This window comes from Gopherus flavomarginatus, chromosome 3, assembly GCF_025201925.1.
Source record: "Gopherus flavomarginatus isolate rGopFla2 chromosome 3, rGopFla2.mat.asm, whole genome shotgun sequence".
NCBI lineage: Eukaryota > Metazoa > Chordata > Testudines > Testudinidae > Gopherus > Gopherus flavomarginatus.
Window position 1 is genome coordinate 161874294 of NC_066619.1, and position 22849 is coordinate 161897142.

At 44.9% G+C, this 22849-nt stretch overlaps 1 protein-coding gene across 1 annotated transcript in view; it reads left to right on the forward strand.

The window, feature by feature from the left end:
- PKD2 (polycystin 2, transient receptor potential cation channel) overlaps positions 1-22823 on the forward strand; it is a 37637-nt gene extending 14814 nt beyond the window's left edge. The window contains exons 6-13 of the mRNA XM_050946829.1: positions 2056-2237; positions 2884-3004; positions 5117-5215; positions 8229-8350; positions 9709-9826; positions 10065-10228; positions 18602-18749; positions 19245-22823. Of these exons, the coding sequence (XP_050802786.1) occupies positions 2056-2237; positions 2884-3004; positions 5117-5215; positions 8229-8350; positions 9709-9826; positions 10065-10228; positions 18602-18749; positions 19245-19484 (1194 nt within the window). The 3' untranslated portion in view covers positions 19485-22823. The remainder of the gene's footprint in view (positions 1-2055; positions 2238-2883; positions 3005-5116; positions 5216-8228; positions 8351-9708; positions 9827-10064; positions 10229-18601; positions 18750-19244) is intronic.
- The last annotated feature ends 26 nt before the right edge of the window (positions 22824-22849 follow it).

The following is a 22849-nucleotide window of genomic DNA, read 5'->3' on the forward strand; positions in this document are numbered from 1 at the left end:
TTTGCTTTCCTGGAGTATTCCTTGTCGCCTTTCACTTTTTTTGTTTTCTCCCCTTTTTGTGGCTTTTTATGATTTAGTCAAAACTGACATTATACCAGCAGCAAAGACTTAAACTAGGGCAGCTGGTTTAAAACGTTTTTCTGTCAGGCCATTTCTATGGAATGTCCATTCAGATGAATGGAATATTAGGATAAGAAGACTAGCTTCATTGAACCGGTAGTTGTTATGGATGTTGCTAAAGATGTAGCCATTTAATAACTAAGCTTTAAAGTGGAGCAAGTTCATACCTCTGCTTGTGCTGTTTTAATTTCTCTAGGTAAAGGCTAGATAATACTGGCAGTTTTTAATGCTGAAACTATTTTCACAACTGACAGACCTAGAAACTTTTTTAAAATGGGGATAGACTCTAATAATGACACTGGGGGTTCCATGTTCAATTTGTTTCAGTGATTTTCCCAGCATGTGTGCTTGGTTTACAAGAAAAAAGAGGTCTTTCCTAACTCTCAACCCTAACAGTTTATCCTAGGATCTGATAGTCATGCTGGGTTATTCCTTCCACACATAATTTCTAGTAATAAAGTTTATTTGGGCTGAATCAGGTCCTCGGGGTTGCACAGGTGGGTTTGCTCATGTACAACTCACCAGAACTAAAGTTAACAATTCTGCTGATGAGTGAAAGAATGGAATCCAGCTGAGGCTTAGCAGGGCCGAGAACAGTAAAAACTAGTAACAATTTAACTTGTGTTACTTAAAATGAGTCGGTATAACTCTGAATATGCCAAGAGAGCTAATTTCTTGAGTAAGAAGGTACTATATTTGTAGTCACTTTTCAGAATAGAACTGCACTTCAGATAGCTAGATTTTAGAGTAGCGATTTCCAACCTGGAGGGCACAGGGATTTCTGAAGGATCATGTGGGGCTGCCACTCTATATGTTCCTAGCTTTCCCTTCCCACAGGTGGCACCATATATTGCTGCCACTGCAACATTGCTTTCTGCACCTCTGGTAACAGACAGAAATTCTAAAGGGGGCTGTAACAGAATGAAAGGGTGGGGAATCACTGTTTTTGGAGGACCCTATTTTGACAGATTTCCATTGCCCCTGGCTATAGGATACTTCTTTTACAGCTTTGCCGCCTTACAAGCAGTCGGTTATAAAGTTATATAAAATTTCCTCTGTCTCTCCTATGATCTCATTTTATGCTTCCAAAATATTTTAGTGATCTATTAATTTCTGGAAATGAAGTTGATAGTAACTCAGTGTATCTTGATGTGGAGGAGGGAACCTTGAGATATAAATGCATACTACACGGGACTATTTAAAGTGCTCTGATAAATCCAAATCTTGGCATTTGAATGGCTCCCTCATAATAGATTTTTCTGTCCATGTCCGTCTTTGCTTTCTGTCCTCTAGATGTAATGAGTTCTAGAAGGAACCTTTCTTGTTAATGAACTGGTGAAGCTATCTAATAGATGGGCATGTTAGCATTAGATCAGTGGAGAAAGAATTCCCTCTGTATACTTTAGGAAGTAACACAAATTCAGTCTTAATCTACCGAGTGACTTGTGTATTCTACCACTATGATATAGAGTATGAAACAAAGCATAACTATGTGCAGGTTTTACACGCGAGATAGTGAATGTTAAGAAATAAAAATTGAAAATTCCTGACTGTCTATTTCTTTGTGTTTAAATAGAAAACAAAAAACCCAACAAGCCTGTATGGAGGTTTCATAAGAAAGGATGCTTCAATATTTGTCCCCCTTCAAAATAGTTCTAATATTAGTAGCCCAACACTGCAATACAACCAATGTGCACATATAGTGGAGCAGGATTGGAAATTTGGTTCTCCCTCAATGAATTTTCCTCTCATTTCTAGTTATGAGTGTTTTGGTAGAAAGGATATTTCTAAAAATAAAAGTAGATTGATTTTCTGTGTCTTCAATATTAAATGGTATCAGACTTGAATACACTCTGCATGTGAAAGGTTGGAAATCTGCTCATTCGTTAGTAGTTATCTGTCTTGTTTTTACATCTATTTCTCTTTTTTTAACAGCTCTTCAAATTTGTCAGCTTCAACAGAACAATGAACCAGTTATCTACCACCATGTCTCGCTGTGCCAAAGATGTCATTGGCTTTGCTATTATGTTTTTCATTATTTTCTTAGCATATGCTCAGCTGGCTTACCTTGTGTTTGGCACTCAAGTTGATGACTTCAGCACTTTCCAAGAGTGTGTGTAAGTATAATAATAAAAAACAGTTCTTCAGTACATCAGCAAATGACCTCAACTACTAAATTAAATAATTTTCCTAAGAACTGCAAGTATGTCCTGACAAAAATTATATTAAACATAAAGACTTCTATTTTTTTTCTTAACATCTGAAGAGATGGGCAACTCTTTCAAATCAGTGGACGTTATAGAGCTTTGAGAATTTATCACTGACCGTTTGTTACTTTACATTGCAGTAGTGACATACATTTAGTTACTAAGTGATTGCATAGTACCCTAAAAACTGCAGAACATCCTGACAACTACATGTAACTAATAGTTAAACATTGCTTACTAGACAGTAATTATTCCAAGTTGTACAGCGTAATGGTGATTTTAAAATGTCTTATAATGTGTAAAGAGAGGTTGGATTTAGTTCAGGTAGGTTCTACTCCACTGTGACTGTGAGGACATTAGTGATGGGCATGAAAATCTAATTAGCGCAGCAACTGACTATCATTCAAAAAAATATAGTTCCCCACCATGCTTCCTCTCCCCTCCATCGCACTAGATAATGAAAATGCATCACTAAAATAGAGTGAAGTGTCACAAAGTGCTGCCAGAATTCAAAAATGTTTTAACAGGCGGACATGTTTTTGTTTTGTTTTTAAAGCTTTACTCAGTTCCGCATCATTTTGGGAGACTTTAACTTTACAGAGGTTGAAGAAGCAAACAGAGTTCTGGGACCAATTTATTTCACTACATTTGTGTTCTTTATGTTCTTCATTCTTTTGGTACGTAAGCCTTTGTTTATGGAGCGGGGCAAGTGTCACACTTGAGTTTTCAGTTACTTTCATCTTAACATCTCTCTCTCCTATTATTTTTGGGTGACAGTAAGCATACAACACAACTGGGAACTTAACCTTTTACAGATGCCCATCTTTACACTCTATTTATCTTTCAAAATAAAGTTGCATTGCATTTCCCTGCCCTCACCACAGCCCTTCAAATGTTTTCCTGATTCAAGAATATTTTATTTCTTCTGAAATCTAGCCAGTGACCTGCTATATAAGCTCCTCACAAGGTTCCCTTTAGAGAAAAAAATAATGAAAATAATGCTTTTTGCATGCGAATGGAACACTTATTTCAGAGTAGTCTTAGTAATGCCTATAATATAGACTTGTGCAAAGACACTTATTGGGCATAAATGTGCCTTATTGGTATTTTGATACATATATTTACTCACTTTGTAATGGCTTCTTTCAAGTACTTAGTGTATGTCTGATTGTCATAAACAGATAGTTGAGGGTTAATGTCTCTTTTACCTGTAAAGGGTTAACAAACAGGGAACCAAACACATGACCAGGGGACCAATCAGGAGACAAGATACTTTCAAATCTCAGTGGAGGGAAGCCTTTGTTTGTGGTTTTTTGGGTTTTGCTTTGTTCTTTCTGGGCTCTGAGAGTGACTACACGTACCTACAGGCTCTCTAATCTTCTATTCCAATTTAGTAAGTACGAAAGTTAGAAAGGCGGTTTAGTCTTTTTGATTGGTTTTGCTTTATTTGCAAATGTGTATCTGGCTGGTAGGGGTCTTTTTTAAAAGCAAAACTTTTAATAAAAGAAAAAAAGAATAAAGAAAATCACTGTAAATTCAAGATGGAATATTACAGGGTCTGTCAGCTTATAGAAACTGGAGAAAAAGGCCTCCTCCAGCAAAAATACAATTTAAAATACTTTTAGCCAAATATACATTAGACCCCTACCAGCCAGATACACATTTGCAAATAAAGCAAAAACAATTAAAAAGACTAAACCGCCTTTCTACCTTTTGTACTTACTAAATTGGAATAGAAGATTAGAGAGCCTGTAGGTACGTGTGGTCACTCTTAGAGCCCAGCGAGAACAAGCAAAACCTCAAAAACACAAAGGCTTCCCTCCACCGAGATTTGAAAGATCTTGTCTCCTGATTGGGTCCCCTGGTCATTTGTTTGGTTCCCTGTTTGTTAACCTTTACAGATAAAAGAGACCTTAACCCTTAACTATCTGTTTATGACACTGATAAATTGAATATTGGACACATGTAGCAATTTGAAATGGTTGACTTTTATCTCCTGATATTTATATAGCAATTGAATTCTTATCAAACTTCATATTCAGGAAATATAGATGTGCACAGTAGCAGATGGCTTTTTAGACCTGCTCTATACTAAAAATACAACTGCATTTGTAATCAGATAGTTACGCTGTCATCTCACCTGGTTAAAACAGAACAGTTGTGTCCACACACAAGCTTTTACCATAATACAGCTATGTTTGTAGTGCATATATGTCATGCAGTCTAAATTCATGTAATAACTGCCTTCTGGGAAAATCTGGGCAGCTGTCTGAAACCATCTTAGCAGGGGATAGTTGGGACAGGAGAGCATATAATGCAGAAGAGAAGTAGTATCTCATGGGACAGAACCCTCTGAGATGCCTTACCACAGCAAAGAATGGTCAGGTAAGTGACATGGGCAGGACTGGGGTCCCATCAACAGTACAACGAAAGTGTTCCAAACTGTAACAGGAAGATATCTGAGTGCTTAGATAGACTGCTGGCAAGGTAGAACACTATTAACTGCCACAACTATTTGGAATAATAATTAGTAGTAATCAACTATGTTGTTCACTGGTTACATTCTCAGTTAATATTTGTTGTGGGATATCTTGGCTGTTCAATTTTACTTTCTAACTAAGGTCACTCCTCCCTTTATGGATGCACTTTTCTTTTTTTTTAAATAGATGACTTTGTAGGATATTTGAGATTGCTACAACTAAGGTATAGGAGTAGTAATAGTCAGGTATACTGTTAAACTCTAGAATTGTATTTTTTAAGCTGAGTTTTTACATTTAATTTTTAAACAGAACATGTTTTTGGCCATTATCAATGATACTTATTCAGAGGTCAAATCAGATATGGCCCAGCAGAAGGCGGAAATGGAACTGTCAGATCTTATCAAAAAGGTAAAAAAGTTTTGTTACAAATACTGATATTGTATTGGCCAGGTTCCAGGCTCATTTCTGCCTGGTTTACTGTATAAAATACTAAACTGCTGTATGGGCAACACTGAGTCAAACCAATCTCCTGCTGAATAAAGCAAAAAACCCAATGGGCAGTAAAGGCAAGTCAGTCAGAATTAAGTACAAATTAAAATGGATTATGTAACTTCATGTTGGTTTCTGGTAACCTGAGACTTGGGACATTGAATCCAATCTGATATACTGGAGTAGCTGAATCGCCATTGATAAAGATTTCTGATGTGGAACTGGATTGGACTAAACCTCTAAATCTGACAGGGTTTAGTTTGCTTACTTTATTTTATTTTGAAATATTTTGAATTCTGACTTGCAGTACCTTTTACTGCACAATCATACGTGCAGGGTGTCACACATTCCTATGTATGGTAAAAGCTGTTTTATCTCGCACTTCGCAAATCGGAAAGCTCTATAAACCAGCATTTCTGATCTTCATTGAAATTCCAGTTTATACTCCAGTTGGTGTGGGCCCAGCAGGGGGTTAGGGCTGCTCCTAGGCAGAGGCTCGGTAGGCGACTCTGGATGCTGCCTCTGCTTGCAGGCGCCACCCCTGGAGTTCCCATTGGCCATGGTTCTGCCTCGGAGCACCCAGGACAGGTACATGGCTAAATTTGTAGCCAGCATACTTTAAAGTTTTGAATGTGATTATTAAAGTAGAGGACAAAACTAAAAGTGTTACGTTGTTGGAATGAGGTGGTACAGAATTGCATCCCCAGAATTTATTTCAAAATTAGATAGTGATTTACAAAATGAATAAACTAAATAATATGTTGTTTTGCACCCAGAACTATGGGCAGGAATTTTCAAAGGTGCCTAACATCGTTAAAAACTCAACTCCCATTGACTTCAGTGGGAGTTGGGTATCTGAATCCCTTAGGCTCCTTTGGAATCCTAGCCAGTGGTTGCAAGTATGCCTACTGTAATTCATAGAAACAGGGAAATGGGACACGAATAAGATTTACTGGGTTATCTTGTCCATTCAGGCCATGAGGGCCTGTTGCAATACATTCTAGAATACTCAAGGAGCTGACTGAGGAGATATCTGAGCCATTAACTATTATCTTCTAAAAGTCACGGAAGACAGGAGAGATTCCACAGGTGCCCATCTATAAAAAGTGAAATAAAGACAATCCAGGGAATTACAGACTAGTCAGCTTAACTTCAGTACCTGGAAAGATAATGGAACAAATAATTAAGCAATCAGTTTGCAAACACCTAGAGGAAAATAAGGTGATAAATAAACAGCATGGATTGGTCAAGACCAAATCATGTCAAACCAACCTAATAGCTTTCTTTGACAGGGTACCAAGCTGTGAATGTGGAGAAACAGTAGATGTGATATATTTTGCCTTTAGTAAGCCTTTTGATACTGTCTCACGTGACCTCATAAACAAACTAGGGAAATGCAACCTAGATGGAGCCTACTATAAGGTGGGTGCATAACTGGTTGGGAAACCATTCCTGGAGAGTAGTTATCAGTGATTCAGTCAAGCTGGAAGAGCATAACGAGTGAGGCCCCCCGGGGATCAGTTCTGGGTCCAGTTCTGTTCAATATCTTCATCAATGATTTAGATAATGGCATAGAGAGTCCACTTATAAAGTTTGTGGCCAATACCAAGCTGAGAGGGGTTGCATGTGGTTTGGAGGATAGGATTAAAATTCAAAATGATCTGGACAAACTGGACAAATGGTCTGAAGTAAATAGGATGAAATTCAGTAATGACAAATGCAAAGTACTCCATTTAGGAAGGAACGATCAGTTGCACACATACAAAATGGGAAATGACTGCTTAGGAAGGAGTAGGCAGAAAGGGTTCTGGGGGTCATACTGGATCACAAGCTAAGTATGAGGCAACAGTGTAAAACTGTTGCAAAAAAAAACAAAAAACAACGTTCTGGGATGTATTAGCAGGAGTGTCATAAGCAAGATACGAGAAGTAATTCTTCTGCTCTACTCCACACTGATTAGTCCTCAGCTGGAGTATTGTGTCCAGTTCTGGGCACCACAATTCAGGAAAGATGCGGACAAATTGGAGAAAGTCCAGAGAAGAGCAACAAAAATGATGAAAGGTCTAGAAAACATGACCTATGAGGGAAGATTGAGAAAATTGGGTTTGTTTAGTCTGGAGAAGGCTGAGAGGGGACATGATAGTTTTCAAGTATATCAAAGGTTATTACAGGGAGGGAGAGAGGATGATTGTTCTCGTTAACCTCTGATGATAGGACAAGAAGCAATGGGCTTAAATTGCAGCAAGGGAGGTTTAGGTTGAAAAACGTCCTTACTGTCAGGGAAGTTAATCACTGGGCTAAATAGCCTTGGGAGGTTGTGGAATCTCCATAATTGGAGGTTTTTAAGAGTGGGTTAGACAAATATCTATCAGGGATGGTCTAGAACAGCAGTTCTCAAACTGTGGGTCGCCACCCGAAAGTGGGTTGCCACCCCATTTTAATGGGGTCGCCTGGGCTGGCTTAGACTTGCCGAAGCCCAAGCCCCACAACCTTCAACCCTGCGTGTTGGGGCTCATGTTACTGGCCCCCTGCCTGGGGCTGAGCCCTTGGGCTTTGGCTTTACCCCCCACCCACCGCCCAGGGCAGCAAGACTTGGGCAGGCTTAAGCTTCGGTGCCCCTTCCTGGAGTCGTATAATAATTTTTGTTTTCAGCAGGGAATCGCAGTGCAATGAAGTTTGAGAACCCCTGGTCTAGAGGATAATACTTCGTCCTACCATGAGTGCAGGGGACTGGACTAGATGACGTCTCGAGGTCCCTTCCACTCCTATGATTATATGATTCCTCCAGTGCTTGTCAGAAAATATTAAATGAGGTTTTGACTTCATTCAGGAATGCAAGCAATCTTCTTTACATGAAACAACAAACAAAACAAAGTTAAATATGCCATTAGAAGTAAACTTTTATTTTCTCTCATTTTATTTTCTCTGTTAGGGATACAATAAAGCCATGATTAAACTTAAATTGAAAAAAACTACTGTTGATGACATTTCAGAGAACTTGCGACAAGGTGGGGGAAAGTTAAACTTCGATGAACTACGACAGGATCTCAAGGGGTAAGGAAACCAGTATTTTGTATCTTAAGCAATATTCCCAAGGGACTTGTGATGCAAAGAATCTTTCTGATTTCCTCAAGGCCTGTAGGGCGTGAGGGGGAGAAACGTTGTTAAGGTACATTAATGCAAATAAAAACAATATGTAGGAATGCTTCCATGTCATGTGGGTTGCTAATAAAACTTACGCTTCCTTTTGTATCTAACAGAAGGGTTTTTATGTAAATAAATAGGGTGCTCGAAAATCTGCAGTGTTTCAGGAAAGTCCAAGGGCATTGCAGAAACAAAACAAAGCAAAAAATGAGGGGTGGGGGAAGAGGAAAAATAATGGCTAATGGTGTGAGCTGGAGTGAGGTCACTAACTTTTCTTGGCCAGTTGCATCATACCACCTGTAAGTTGGACCCTTCCCCTTCATGGTGAGTGAGGATCAGCAGAGAAGTTTTGGCACCATTATTGAAGAGGATTGGTAACAATTCATGGAGAGAATTTAAGTAGGACCCTGCTCAAAAGGCTTACAAACTATTGCCCTCTTTCTAGCCACCTTATTTTTGGAAGGTTTAGAAGTTGGCATTTGAGCAACTCATTTGCATTTTTGATTCAGCATGTGTTCTCCATTCTGACAAGGGGTTTTAGGCATATGTATGGTATGAAGGTGGTATTAAAATCCATAGAGAACAATCTTTCCAGTGATGGATGCAAGCTGATTTTTTTTCCAGATCTCTCAATAGCCTTTGAGTCTGACTTGCCTGCAGGATTTCATGAAGATGGATGGGGGTTGTCTTATAGTAGATGTGTTCCTGTCTCATTGATACCAAAGAGAGGCAAATGAAGAACCTTTCCTCTCTCAAGTGCTCTTGTAAATGGGGTCTCGTAAAGTTTCATTTTGTCACCTGTCCTGTTAAGCAGAATCTGGGGTAGTTCATGAAATGTTTTGGTCTGCAGAGCCACCTGCATGCAGATGATAGTTAGGACTAGAGCTCCTGTTGATCAGACAGAGATACTGCATTCTCTTTGTTTTTTCAGTGCTAGTCACAACTAGGGGTGTGGATAAGAGGAAACTGTCTTAAATGCAATCTAGAGAAAAGAGAGAGATGCTGTTAGGCAGGGGAAAAAAACCTCTAAAGCAATGGGCTGGGGCCAAGACTGTTGGTGATATGTACCCAAGCTTTGCCAGCATAGTTAGTGGGCTTGGATTTGTGATGGGAAAGCTTGTAGGCAGCACTGAATTAAGCATGATCTTTGGCTTTTAGAGAATTTGCTGTAAAGACTTCTTTTTGTTGTCTCTTCCCCTCCCTCCTCAACCCCAACATTTTTCGCAGAACATTAAATAAAAAGGGGGTCTATTTTATCATCTTTTCAGGAAAGGTCACACGGATGCAGAGATTGAAGCAATATTTACTAAGTATGACCAGGATGGGGATCAGGAATTGACAGAACATGAACATCAGCAAATGAGAGATGATCTAGAGAAAGAGAGGGTAAGTCATCCTTTAGGGCAATTGGAAGACCTTGAACACCATCAGTTGGGTCAATGGAGTTTCTAAGCACCAATTCTCATTTGCATTTAATTTAGACTTACTAATCTATTAGGTTGGCTAACATTCACTCCTAACAAAACTATAAAAGGGTGAAAAGTAGTTAAATGAATGAGGTCATGCAGCCTTGACCTTCAGTCCACAGGTGAAAGTCTATGGATAATGTTTGTTTTTCATGAAGGAGGATCTGGATCTGGACAGGAGCTGTCTACCACGTCCAATGAGTGGTCGAAGCTTCCCTCGCAGTCTGGATGACTCTGAAGAGGACGATGATGAGGACAGTGGACACAGCTCTAGAAGAAGAGGTAGCAGCTCTAGTGGGGTTTCATATGAAGAGTTCCAAGTGTAAGTGCAAGCAGTGCTGCAACGTGTGGGGTTTTTAAAATATATACTGCCCTCCAGTATAATTCTGGGTATTAACCAAATGAAATCTAAGAAATGTGTTACAAAACTAACTGTGTAAATAGCTATTTATCACTTGAAATCTATTGTCTGCATTTAAAGTTGTTGTTAGAGGATCCTGGATGAAAATGGAAACAAAAGAAATAGTAGCTCCCAGGTTTAAATAAATAACCAACTCAAAAAAAAAATTGGTGCAAGATGAAGGTCACTTACCTGTAACTGAGGATCTTCAGGATGGACCTGCATATTCAGTGCAGCACCGATTGGCACAGCCCAAAAGTAGGCATATGCAGAGGACACTTGAAATATGGGGTTTTCCTACTTTAATTTGGTTAGTTTCTACTGAGGGCATGTCTGTATGGCAATTTAGCGTGCAGCAAGCCCTGTCGTGATTCTGCGGCGCATTAACTGGCACCCAGTTAATGTGCAGGACACTAGTGCATTGTAGATTCACATCCTGGCTTGCCACGCATTAAATCATTGTGTAGATAAGCCCCGAGTCTCTTTTGTATAATTACTGTAAGAATTAGCCAAATCACACCAGAGTCCAAGTTAACACCTCTGCTCTCAGGTGTTTGTGGAAGAATTTCATCCATGCTCATACAGTGGCTGACAACCTGAAAGAAACATTGTCAATGTTAAACTAATTCTAAAAGCCTGCTCTGCTCTTCTTTCATCAGACAAAAATCGAGGTTATTGTACATTCAAATAGAACTAAAGGATTGGCAGGAATTTGTATTATTTATGCTTGTATATTTGGCTGAAATGGTCTCTCTATAGGCCCCAGTCACAGCAAGGATGAATGAAGTGGTTATGACCAGCGGCGGCTCCAGGCACCAGCACTCCAAGTGTGTGCCTGGGGCAGCAAGCCACAGGGGGAGGTGCCCTGCCGGTCCCTGCGAAGGCGGCAGTCAGGCAGCCTTCGGCGGCTTGCCTGTGGGAGCTCCACCGGTCCTGCGGTTTCGGAGGCCATTCGGCAGCAGGTACGCCGAAGCCACGGGACCGGTGGTTCTTCTTCGAGTGATTGCTCACATCCATTCCAGTTAGGTGTGCGCGCCGTGCGTGCACGTTCGTCGGAAACTTTTTACCCTAGCAACTCCAGTGGGCCGGCAGGTCGCCCCCTGGAGTGGCGCCGCCATGGCGCTCGATATATACCCCTGCCGGCCCACCCGCTCCTCAGTTCCTTCTTACCGCCGTGTCGGTCGTTGGAACTGTGGAGCACGGCATAGCTGTCCTCCACGTCCCTAGCTCTCCTTGTTATCTCTCGTTATTGTTATAGTTGTTAGTTAGATCGTTAAGTATAGTTAGTAAGTAATTAGGTGTAAATAGTGTTGTAGATAGTTGTTCGCCGGGGGCTGTAGCCCTTCCCGGCACCCGGCACCGGGCTCATGCCTGGTTCGCCGGGCTTTAAGCAGTGTGCGGCCTGTAAGAAGCCTATGCCTACCAGCGACCCCCACGACGCGTGCCTGAAGTGCCTGGGGGAATCGAACAGATCGGACAAGTGCCGCATCTGCAAGGCTTTTAAGCCCAGGACAAAAAAGGAGAGAGACCAAAGACTCCGGACTCTCCTCATGGAGGCGGCACTTGACCCGGCGGCTTTGCAGGCCGTGATCTCGGCGCCGGCACCGGATCGCACCGGCACCGGGAAGACTCCCCGGCACCGACCTTCTCCGGCACCGGCTGCAGAGCCGAGACCGTCAGCGTCTGCTACTCCAGCCAGGCAGACCCGACTGGGGCGCCCGGCCTCGACATCGGCCGCGGCGCCGCCGGCACCGTCGACTCCGGGCCCGGCGGGTCCGTCGAGTCCGGTGCCGCCAAGCTCCCCCATAAGATCTGGGGTTGAGCTATTGGTCCCATCCACGCCGGAGACCTTCGCCTCGGCACGGGACCTTATTGCCTTGACGGAGCCTACTCAGCTGCCACCCCCGGTACCTCCGGTGCGGGTCGCATCTAGAGGCAAGCCCATGATGTCGGCACCGTCTCGGGACTCGCGCTTGCGGTCCAGGTCCCGACGTCACGGCAGATCAAGATCCCATCGCCGCTCGCAGTCCCGGCACCGCTCCCCTCGGCGGTACCGGTCGCACTCGCGGCACCGATCGACCTCCAGACGGTCGCGGTCTGACTCCAGCCGCCGATACCGGCACCGTGACTCCAGGAGCCAGTCCCGCCGTCGATCAGCGCACCGGTCGACCTCCCGGCACCGAGCTGGTGGCAGGTCCCGGTCCCGGTCGACCTCCCGGCACCGCGTCGGTGGCAGGTCCCGGTCCCGATCCCAGCACCGAAGCGGCGGCCGGTACCGGTCCAGATCCCGGCACCGAGACAGAACCCGGTCCCGGTCCCGATCCCGGCACCGCTATGACTCCCGGTACCGATCCCCGGCACCGAGAAGATCTTCGCTGCCGACCCGCGCAGACCCTTACCAGCCAGGGTCGGCCCCGCCGTGGCCTTCTAGGCAGCCGTCGGTGTCTTCGCAGACAGACAGCGGGTATGCGCTGGGCACCGACCAGCAGGCGGCGCTCTTTCAAGACCCGCCGCAACAGGACCAAGGCCCGCAGCAGTGGGGGTTTTGGACCCCATGGGCATACCATCAAGCCCAGGGCCCCCAACAGCTTCCTGCTAGGCCTGCGACGGCGGAGCACAGGGTGCCGGAAGCCTCGTTGTCTCGCCCCCCTCGCTCCCCGGATGGAGAGGAAGGGTCCAAGCAGCAAGACTCCGCTCTGGCTCCTGAGACAGAGGCGAGGGCCGAGGGGGACCCCCCATTGGACACTTTCTTGCCGGGGGTCTCCTCATCCTCCTCCCCTGATGAAGCGGTGGCTGGCACCTCCTCCAGTAGCCCCCCCCCCCGCTGGATCTCAGGGCGCACCAAGACCTCCTTAGGCGAGTAGCTCAGAATCTGAGCCTACAAGCCGAGGAGGTCTCGGAGATCGAGGATCCGATTGTCACCATCCTCTCGTCGGATGCTCCCACCAGGGTCGCCCTACCCTTCATAAGGACGATCCAGGCCAACGCCAATACTATCTGGCAGTCACCGGCCTCCATCCCCCCTACGGCGAGGGGCGTCGAGAGGAAGTACATGGCCCCCTCTAAAGGCTATGAGTACCTCCATGTCCACCCGACACCGTGTTCCCTGGTGGTGCAGTCGGTGAATGACAGGGAGCGTCATGGGCAGGAAGCTCCAGCCCCCAAATCCAGGGAGGCCAGGCGTATGGACCTCCTTGGACGCAAAGTCTACTCGGCTGGGGCACTGCAGCTCAGGGTTTCGAACCAACAAGCCCTGCTCAGTAGGTACGCGTTCAACTCATGGGTGGCAGCGGACAAATTTAAAGAGCTGCTGCCGCAAGACGCCCGCCAAGAATTTGCGGCCATCCTAGACGAGGGCAAGAAGGTTGCACGAACATCATTGCAAGCTTCTTTGGACGCTGCAGACTCGGCTGCCCGCACCCTCGCCTCGGGGGTAACGATGCGCCGTATCTCCTGGCTGCAGGTCTCTGGCCTTCCACCGGAGCTCCAACGTACCATCCAGGACCTCCTGTTCGAAGGCCACGGCCTGTTTTTGGAAAAGACAGACCCCAGACTTAAGAGTCTCAAGGACAATCGGGTCATTATGCGCTCCCTCGGGATGCACACGCCGGGAACGCAGCGCAGACCCTTCCGGCCACAGCAGCAACAGCAGCGCAGGCCATACCCCCAGTTCCGCCAACGGCAGGACCTCAATAGGCGCCGTGGCAGGAATGGAAGGCGTAGGCATTCGGGGAACCAAGGGGGGCAGAATCAAGGCTCCTCTAAGCCCCCGCCTGGACCCAAGCCTTCATTTTGAAGGTGCGCCCGAGGGCGCAGTAACAGTTTCCCCCACGGATCCTTCCCCCCCGTTTTCCAACCGCCTTTCGTTTTTCCTTCCGGCGTGGACCCAAGTAACATCGGACCGCTGGGTCTTGCGTACGGTGCAGACGGGATACCGCCTGCAGTTTACATCGTTTCCTCCTTCCCGCCCCCCTTCCTCGTCCCTCTTCAGGGACCCCTCTCACGAGCAATTCCTTCGACAGGAGGTACAGACGCTCCTCAACAAAGGAGCTATAGAGGCGGTTCCGGAAAACGAGAAAGGCGAGGGGTTTTATTCCCGCTACTTTCTGATCCCCAAGGCCAAGGGAGGCCTCAGGCCTATCCTCGACCTGCGAGAGCTCAACAAATACCTGGTGAAGTTGAAGTTCCGCATGGTATCCCTGGGGACCATTATCCCATCCCTGGATCCGGGAGACTGGTACGCCGCCCTCGACATGCAGGACGCTTATTTTCACATTGCCATTTGGCCACACCACAGACGTTTCCTTCGTTTCGTGGTGGGCCCCCTTCACTACCAATTTGCAGTCCTCCCATTTGGCCTTTCTACGGCCCTGAGGGTATTTACAAAATGCATGGCAGTCGTTGTGGCACATCTTCGGCGCAGTCGTATCCACGTGTTCCCTTACCTAGACGATTGGTTAATTCGGGGCACGTCGGAACTGCAAGTTTGCAGCCACGTCCGCGTGATCACCGGCCTGTTTGCTACCTTGGGCCTCATGATCAACATGGACAAGTCCACCCTGATCCCCACGCAGAGGGTGGAGTTCATCGGGGCCGTCCTGGACGCCACCGTGGCCAGGGCTCTTCTGCCGTTGCCGAGGTTCTAGGCATTGTCGGCGATCGTTCAACGACTGCGGGCAGCCCCCTTGACATCAGTACGGACATGTCTAACCCTGTTAGGCCACATGGCAGCATGCACGTTTGTGACCGGTTATGCTCGGCTCCGCATGAGGCCCCTCCAGTTGTGGCTCATCGAACATTACCGGCCGGCAAGGCAGCCGCTAGACATGCTGATCACAATCCCCCAGGGGGTGTTAGATTCTCTCGACTGGTGGCTAGACCAGTCCGTAGTGTGTGCGGGGCTCCCTTTCCACCCACCTCAGCCCTCGGTGTCCCTGACAACGGATGCCTCAGATCTCGGCTGGGGGGCCCACCTGGGAACCCTGAGAACGCAGGGCCTGTGGTCCCCACAGGAGGTGAGGTTGCACATCAACATGCGGGAGTTGAGAGCGGTCCGCCTTGCTTGTCAAACGTTCTGTCACCAGCTTCGAGGTCGTTGTGTCGCGGTGTTTACCGACAACACGACGACCATGTACTATATCAACAAGCAGGGCGGCACCAGATCCTCTCCCCTATGTCACGAGGCGATGCGACTCTGGGACTTTTGTGTAGCCCACTCCATTCACCTCACGGCTTCCTTCCTCCCCGGAGTAAGGAACACGCTGGCGGATCGCTTGAGCAGATCCTTCCTATCGCACGAGTGGTCCCTTCGCCCGGACGTCGCCCTCTCCATCTTCCAGAGGTGGGGTTATCCCCGTGTGGACCTCTTCGCGTCCGGGGGGAACAAGAAGTGCCAGGCGTTCTGCTCCTTTCAGGGCAGGGAGCCCGGGTCTATAGCGGATGCCTTCCTTATTCCGTGGACGACCCACTTGTACTACGCGTTTCCCCCGTTTTCTCTGGTCCACAGGGTCCTTCTGAAGGTGCGCAGGGACAGGGCTCGCGTGATCATGGTAGCCCCGGCGTGGCCCAGGCAACATTGGTACCCCATGCTGCTGGACCTGGCCATAGCCGACCCAGTTCCCCTGCCCCTTCACCCGGACCTGATTACCCAGGAGCACGGGACTCTCTGTCACCCGGACCTGCAGTCGCTGCACCTAGCGGCGTGGTTCCTGTGTGGCTGACCGGCTCTGAACTGCGCTGCTCCACACCGGTACGGGAGGTGCTTTTGGGCAGCAGGAAGCCTTCCACGAGAGCGACATACTCGGCCAAGTGGAAGCGTTTCTCCTGTTGGTGCGTGGAGAAAGGTCTCCGCCCTATGGAAGTTTCGGTGGCCAATATCTTAGACTACGTTTGGTCCCTCAAACAACAGGGTCTGGCGATATCGTCGTTGCGGGTCCACCTGGCAGCTATCTCCACCTTTCACCCGGGTGGGGATGGTCGCTCCGTTTTTTCTCACCCGACGGTGTCTAGATTCCTTAAGGGGCTGGAACGTTTATACCCTAACGTCCGACTCCCTGCTCCAACCTGGGATCTTAACCTGGTGTTGTCTCGGCTCATGGGGCCCCCCTTTGAGCCGTTAGCTACTTGCTCCCTACTTTATCTCTCTTGGAAGACTGCCTTTTTAGTAGCTATCACCTCAGCTAGGCGGGTGTCGGAACTCCGGGCTCTTGTGGTAGACCCCCCGTATACAGTCTTCCACAAAGATAAGGTGCAGCTGAGGCCACACCCTGCCTTTCTCCCCAAGGTAGTCTCGACCTTCCACATCAACCAGGAGATATTCCTTCCGGTTTTTTTCCCGAAACCTCACTCTTCAGGCAGGGAGCAGCAGCTCCACTCGCTTGATGTCCGTAGGGCTCTCGCGTTCTGTGTGGAGAGGACCAAACCCTTCCGCAAATCCCCCCAGCTTTTCGTGGCGGTAGCGGACCGCATGAAGGGGCTTCCTATCTCCTCCCAGAGGTTATCCTCATGGGTAACATCCTGTATCAGGACCTGCTATGACTTGGCCCACGTCCCTACGGGCCGTGTGACTGCGCATTCTACCAGGGCGCAGGCGTCGTCGCTGGCTTTCCTCGCCCGTGTGCCCATCCAGGAAATCTGTCGGGCAGCGACCTGGTCATCGGTCCACACCTTTGCTTCCCACTACGCCCTGGTCCAGCAGTCAAGAGAGGACGCGGCCTTCGGATTGGCAGTGCTCCATGCCGCGACTTCTCACTCCGACCCCACCGCCTAGGTATGGCTTGGGATTCACCTAACTGGAATGGATGTGAGCAATCACTCGAAGAAGAAAAGACGGTTACTCACCTTTGTAACTGTTGTTCTTTGAGATGTGTTGCTCACATCCATTCCACACCCGCCCTCCTTCCCCACTGTCGGAGTAGCCGGCAAGAAGGAACTGAAGAGTGGGTGGGCCGGCAGGGGTATATATCGAGCGCCATGGCGGCGCCACTCCAGGGGGCGACCTGCCGGCCCACTGGAGTTGCTAGGGTAAAAAGTTTCCGACGAACGTGCACGCGCGGCGCGCACACCTAACTGGAATGGATGTGAGCAACACATCTCGAAGAACAACAGTTACAAAGGTGAGTAACCGTCTTATCTCCTGCAGGCAAGCTATCGAATCCACAGGACTGGGGGCCTCCTGCAGGTGTGCCGCCGAAGGCTGCCTGCCTTGCTTGGGGCGGCAAAAAAGCTAGAGCCACCCCTGGTTATGACTTAGGGTTGCTAGAACCTGATTGACCATCTTCCTTGTTCAGTAGTAACTGTGTGTGATGATCCCAAACTATACTAGTTAACATGTCTGCAATCAAATGCCTGTGGGTCAGATGTATTTTCCTTATCCCCGTATAGGATGTAGAACATATCAGTTCATTTGCTTGGGATGGGATTACTTCATTAGAAATATTACAGCATAATTAACAATTGCTACTTGCTTTCTAAATCCCCTTCACTTTAAAACATTCCATTAACTTTAAGGTTGTCTGCTATGTTCACCAGCTTTTATATGAAACTTGTTTGACAGAGGGATGGGTGAGTAATTAGGTAACTAGATCAAGGGAAAAAATAAAGCTAGATGCTGTATTTCTGTAGACCATGATTGTAGAAAATGGTTATATTATATATATATATATTATATATATATATATATATAATCTACAATTATATATATATATATAAAAAAAAACATTATGCAAGCCTGTAAACATGTAGCTCAGTTAGAGTACATACAGACCAGGATATGGAACCCTTCATTCACCATGGGAATGCACGGCTCTCTTAAGAAGTAGCAACAGTTCTACTTATTTTTTTTCTTCTCTCTCAAATGTGTGTTTTAGTGACAATGTGCTGGGATTCATTTCCAGGCCCAAAATCTTCCACCGAGGGTGCTATGGAAGTAGCACTCTCTTCTCTGTGGAAAGCAGAGCGCCTCTTGTACAATCTGTAGCAAACACCAGAAGTGGTAGAGACCAGCTCTTGAGTGAGCCCCACCCGGCCCTCCATTTCTGTACAGTGTATATGATAGGATATCCCCCAAAGAGAAGGAAATCAGAGGACATAATTCAGGAGTTTTACACTTGCCGTCACCCCTCTTCCTTGCTGAGAAAATTACAAATTTGTCATTTTGGTTTGTAGGTTTACTAAAAACTGTAAAAATGTCATCTGATGAACTTTCCACTTCCTACAAGGCGATTATCTAAAACCAAATTAATGACTTGAAAATGTCAGTAACATTTAACATTTGCAAATATCTGTTGCCTTCAGGTTGGTGAGACGAGTGGATCGCATGGAACATTCCATAGGCAGTATTGTTTCCAAAATTGATGCTGTTATTGTAAAGCTTGAGGCAATGGAGCGGGCCAAACTGAAAAGGAGAGATGTGTTGGGAAGACTGCTAGATGGAGTTACAGAGGTAAGAAACCCCCAGTACGACTTGAGCAGTCAGTTGACTGATCACTAACTAAAGAGCTGTTTTCCATGTAAGTTAGATGATGAGCTCATTTGTTTCTACTTTGCTTTTCTACTCCTTCACACATAGGATTGTGATAACTGAGGTAGGTACCATAGCAATGTTAAGCCACTGACTATCAGACTCCATTTTGGGTTTATTTACAAGCACTTGATCAAAGTCCAGCCAGAGACTAATTATCATAGTGAATTAACACATCACTGTGTGAAGGCTCTGTCATTCCATGATGATGGGCACAGTATAAAAACTTGTCACTATTCTGCAGCTGCTACAACAGTACCTTTACCTCTTGTTCAGTGCTTGGTTTAGTAGAAAGCCACACTATGGCATGAATTTATCTGAGATGTCTCTTAGAATATTGTATACCTTCTTCCAGATTTTGTTCACAATCAGATTTGGAAGATTACACAGTGAGTTTGTATCTTTCTTTGTATTTAGGATGAAAGATTGGGACGTGACAATGAAATCCACAGGGAACAAATGGAGAGGTTAGTGCGGGAGGAACTAGAGCGTTGGGAATCGGATGACACAGCTTCCCAAATGAGCCACCGCTTGGGAACACCACTTGGACTGAATAGCCAGCCTCGTTCTAGGAGTTCCCGTCCATCCTCCTCTCAGTCAACAGAAGGCATTGATGGAACTGGAGGCGGGAATGGCGGGAGCAACATCCATGTGTAATATTGTCAATGGATTGTTTTAAAATTTCAATCCTGTATTATAACAGCAAATATACTATTTACTATTTGTTTTCCAAAAACAGTGATGAATGCTAAAGCTCCTAGTGTCCCACCTGAGGATTGATCAGTAGGCCATAGGGACATCTAATCTACAACCACTGTGTCAGCAATTGACAGATGTAAAGTTGGCATTACCTACCTACCCCACTAAATAGGGTGAGATTCCTCTTGCCACCTACACTGGCTTTAGGACCATAATCCACCAGTAGCATTGCTTAAAGAGGCTGCACTTATAGGATCTGTGCCAGAGAGTTTTAAAGTTTCCCTGTCTTCATTCAGTAAATGCAGCTGTTGTTTTTTTTCTAAGTATTCCCATCTTAATGCTTGCTATGCAGCAGGAGCTCATCTTGGTTATGTAAAATAGGACTGTAAGAATCTACTTTCCCATTAAATAATGCTGGACATTAGTTTCAAAGTTGTTGTGAAGTAAGTCTCTTCTAAAAGTTTTGATTAATAGTTAGCCAAAAATGCATTTAATTTCTCAACTCAAATGCTTAGTTTTCCAGTGCTTTATAATGGGAAATATTATTCTTAAATTCCTATTCTAAAATATATTAATAAGGTGACTTCCTGTATAGATTTTCCTGTTAATTATATTCAACACAAATTACAAACAAATAACACAATCTTCTTTTTATTCTAGAGTTTTTCTTTAGCGTGCTAAGATTCTCTTTAATTTATTTTAAAGAACCGTTCTCTATGTATCAGTGCACTATTGCCTTTTTCCTCTGACAGAAGGTCATGTTTAGTTCATTTTTATTATGAAGTAGACGCATACGCATATGCAAGAAGCATGTGAATAGTGCATATCAGTGCACTATTGCCAGAGGAAAAAGGCAATAGTTTGATACACAGGGAATGTTGCTTCATATATTCAGTACTTCATATATTTTAGTGTTTTAAAAGTAGTTCTTTCGGAACTTCTTTACACATAAGAGAGACAAAAGATCTTTTATTGGATCAGTTGCTATTTACACATAACTAATGTGATCGTTGTTGTCTTTGTGTCTGTCCATAGCTGGCTTTTAGGGCCAAATTTTCAAAAAGGAAGACCTCTGAGCTCCGCATCCAAAACTGCACCTACCCTTTCTACAGTTACATGCAGAAATTAGGTAAACATTAGATAAGTTGTGGAAAACATCAATTAATCGCGGGAGATGCAAGGGGAGAGAGAAATTGACATTTTGAACATTTCTGATTAGCTCTAGCAAGTATTCATCCCAATTCAAAGGCAAGGGCCTAATTAGCTTCTTATGTATCCTCTTACCTGACCTGCATGAGCAATTGAAGGTCTATTTCTGCATATACATGTTTTTCTGTAGGGAACTACGCTATATCCTTTTGAAATTGTAGTCTTTAGTATAATCAGCACTTTTTAGTAGAAGGCTTGCTGGATTTGGGACTGTGGTAGAGCTTTGAAGCAGCAACAGCACTGACAGTGATTTGAGTTTGGTATAGAGAAAATTAGAGGCAAATATGTACAATTTTTGATAGCACTATACATTCCGATATAGTGAAATATGGGAGTCTTCACTTAAGCTGATAGTTGCCTTAAGACTTACTGTAGGTTTAAAGGGGAATGGAAAATTTAATATTCAGATGAAGTACACAGTATTCTAAGTGCGTAGATTTGTAGGGTGTAAGAAGGAAAACATCCATGCCAAAGGATAAGTAGCCTTTTTATTGATGCTGGTGGCTTTCATGTTGTGCTTATTATAGGAATTGCTTCCTGTAATTAACTTTAAGTACCTTATATTTTTGTGTTAGTATTTTTGGTTTGGTATTGAATCAGATACACCTCCAAATATTGCAGTTTTCCCATATCTATATATACCAGCACTTGTTGTCGTGTTATGGTGTCATCTAAGACACATTCCATATCACCAGAGCACTTGTCCTTGATAAAAACAAAACTTCATATGTTAAATTTACAAGAAAGTGCATGTTCAGTAACTTACTCATCTTAGATGAAGGGACTTCTCCCCTACTGAGAGCTGAAATTTCCCAATAGACTATCGGTCAAGCTCCACCACTGCCAAGTGGATAAGAAATTAATCCAAATAAATGTATATCATCATAGTTAAGGTTAAGATTTTATCACAGTTATTTTTAGTAAAAGGCAGGGACAAGTCACTGGCAATAAACAAAAATTCCCTGAAGCCCCTGACTTTTACTAAAAATAACTGACAAAATGAGGCTGACAGGGGGATGAAAGCTTGAGTCCTGCTGCATGAGGGGAGGAGAGGTCTAGCACCTGTTGCCACTGTGGCTCACACCTCTGGGGTCCCCCCTGCTACCTGTGGAAGCTGTGTGGTGGGCCCTCCTAAGCCCACAGCAGCTCAGAGCACCAGAGTCCCTGATAGCTTCAGCCCTGCCTCCATGGGGCTGATGCGGAAAGTGTCATGGAAGTCTCTGAAAGTCATGGAAAGCTGGACTTCCATGACATAATCTAAGCCTTAATAATAGTATACAAAACCTTCTATTACATTACTGTGTAGGCGGTATATTTCAAGGGGTCAGTTGGCTAATGCTTTGACATATGGTAAGATTGTTTTTGCAAGCTCTAGAAAATTAGCATTTGGTCTGTTGGGGTGTAGGAATATCAAAATGCCAGATACAGTATTATATGTCATGTAGTTAAAGTTTAAAACCAATCATCTGACCAAACAATTTGGCTTCACAGGAAAGAGGTTGCTAGTGCTAAGTTAAAGTGATCTTTTGTTATAAAGACAAGACACGTTGGATGTTGCTGCAATATCATGCTGCAGAACTAAGGAAATTTGCATTTGTGAAGTTGCCTTTTCAAAACGCTACAGCTATCACTGTGGTGTCCTAAAATTGTACCTTTCTCTAAACTAATATCGAACAAAGCTTTTCTTTTATTATGAAAACCAAAATGTTTGCATTCATAGCTATATTTGTTCATCTGTATATCTGTAACGTGTCGTTACTTAATAACAAACTTCATTTTGAAGTGCCGTAAGCTTTCATGGGCTATCCATGTGTGTTGACAATGTGCCATGCAATAAATACATGGCAACTAGACAAATGTGTTATACATGTTTTTATTATGGTTTCATTTTAAGTTTAGATTCTCTTGTAACTGTTACTTTGTTTCTAGGGCAAAGGGTTTCTTCTAAGTATGTGTAAAGTCTTGCATTAACATTTGGTCTTATTAGGAAGCTGTTAATTATGCAAGTCTTCCACAGTTATCAAAGATTTATTGGTCTATAATACTGAGCACTTTACTTCCTAATAAAGATTTTACATAGGAAAACCACTAATGTGTATGAGAATTATGGACAA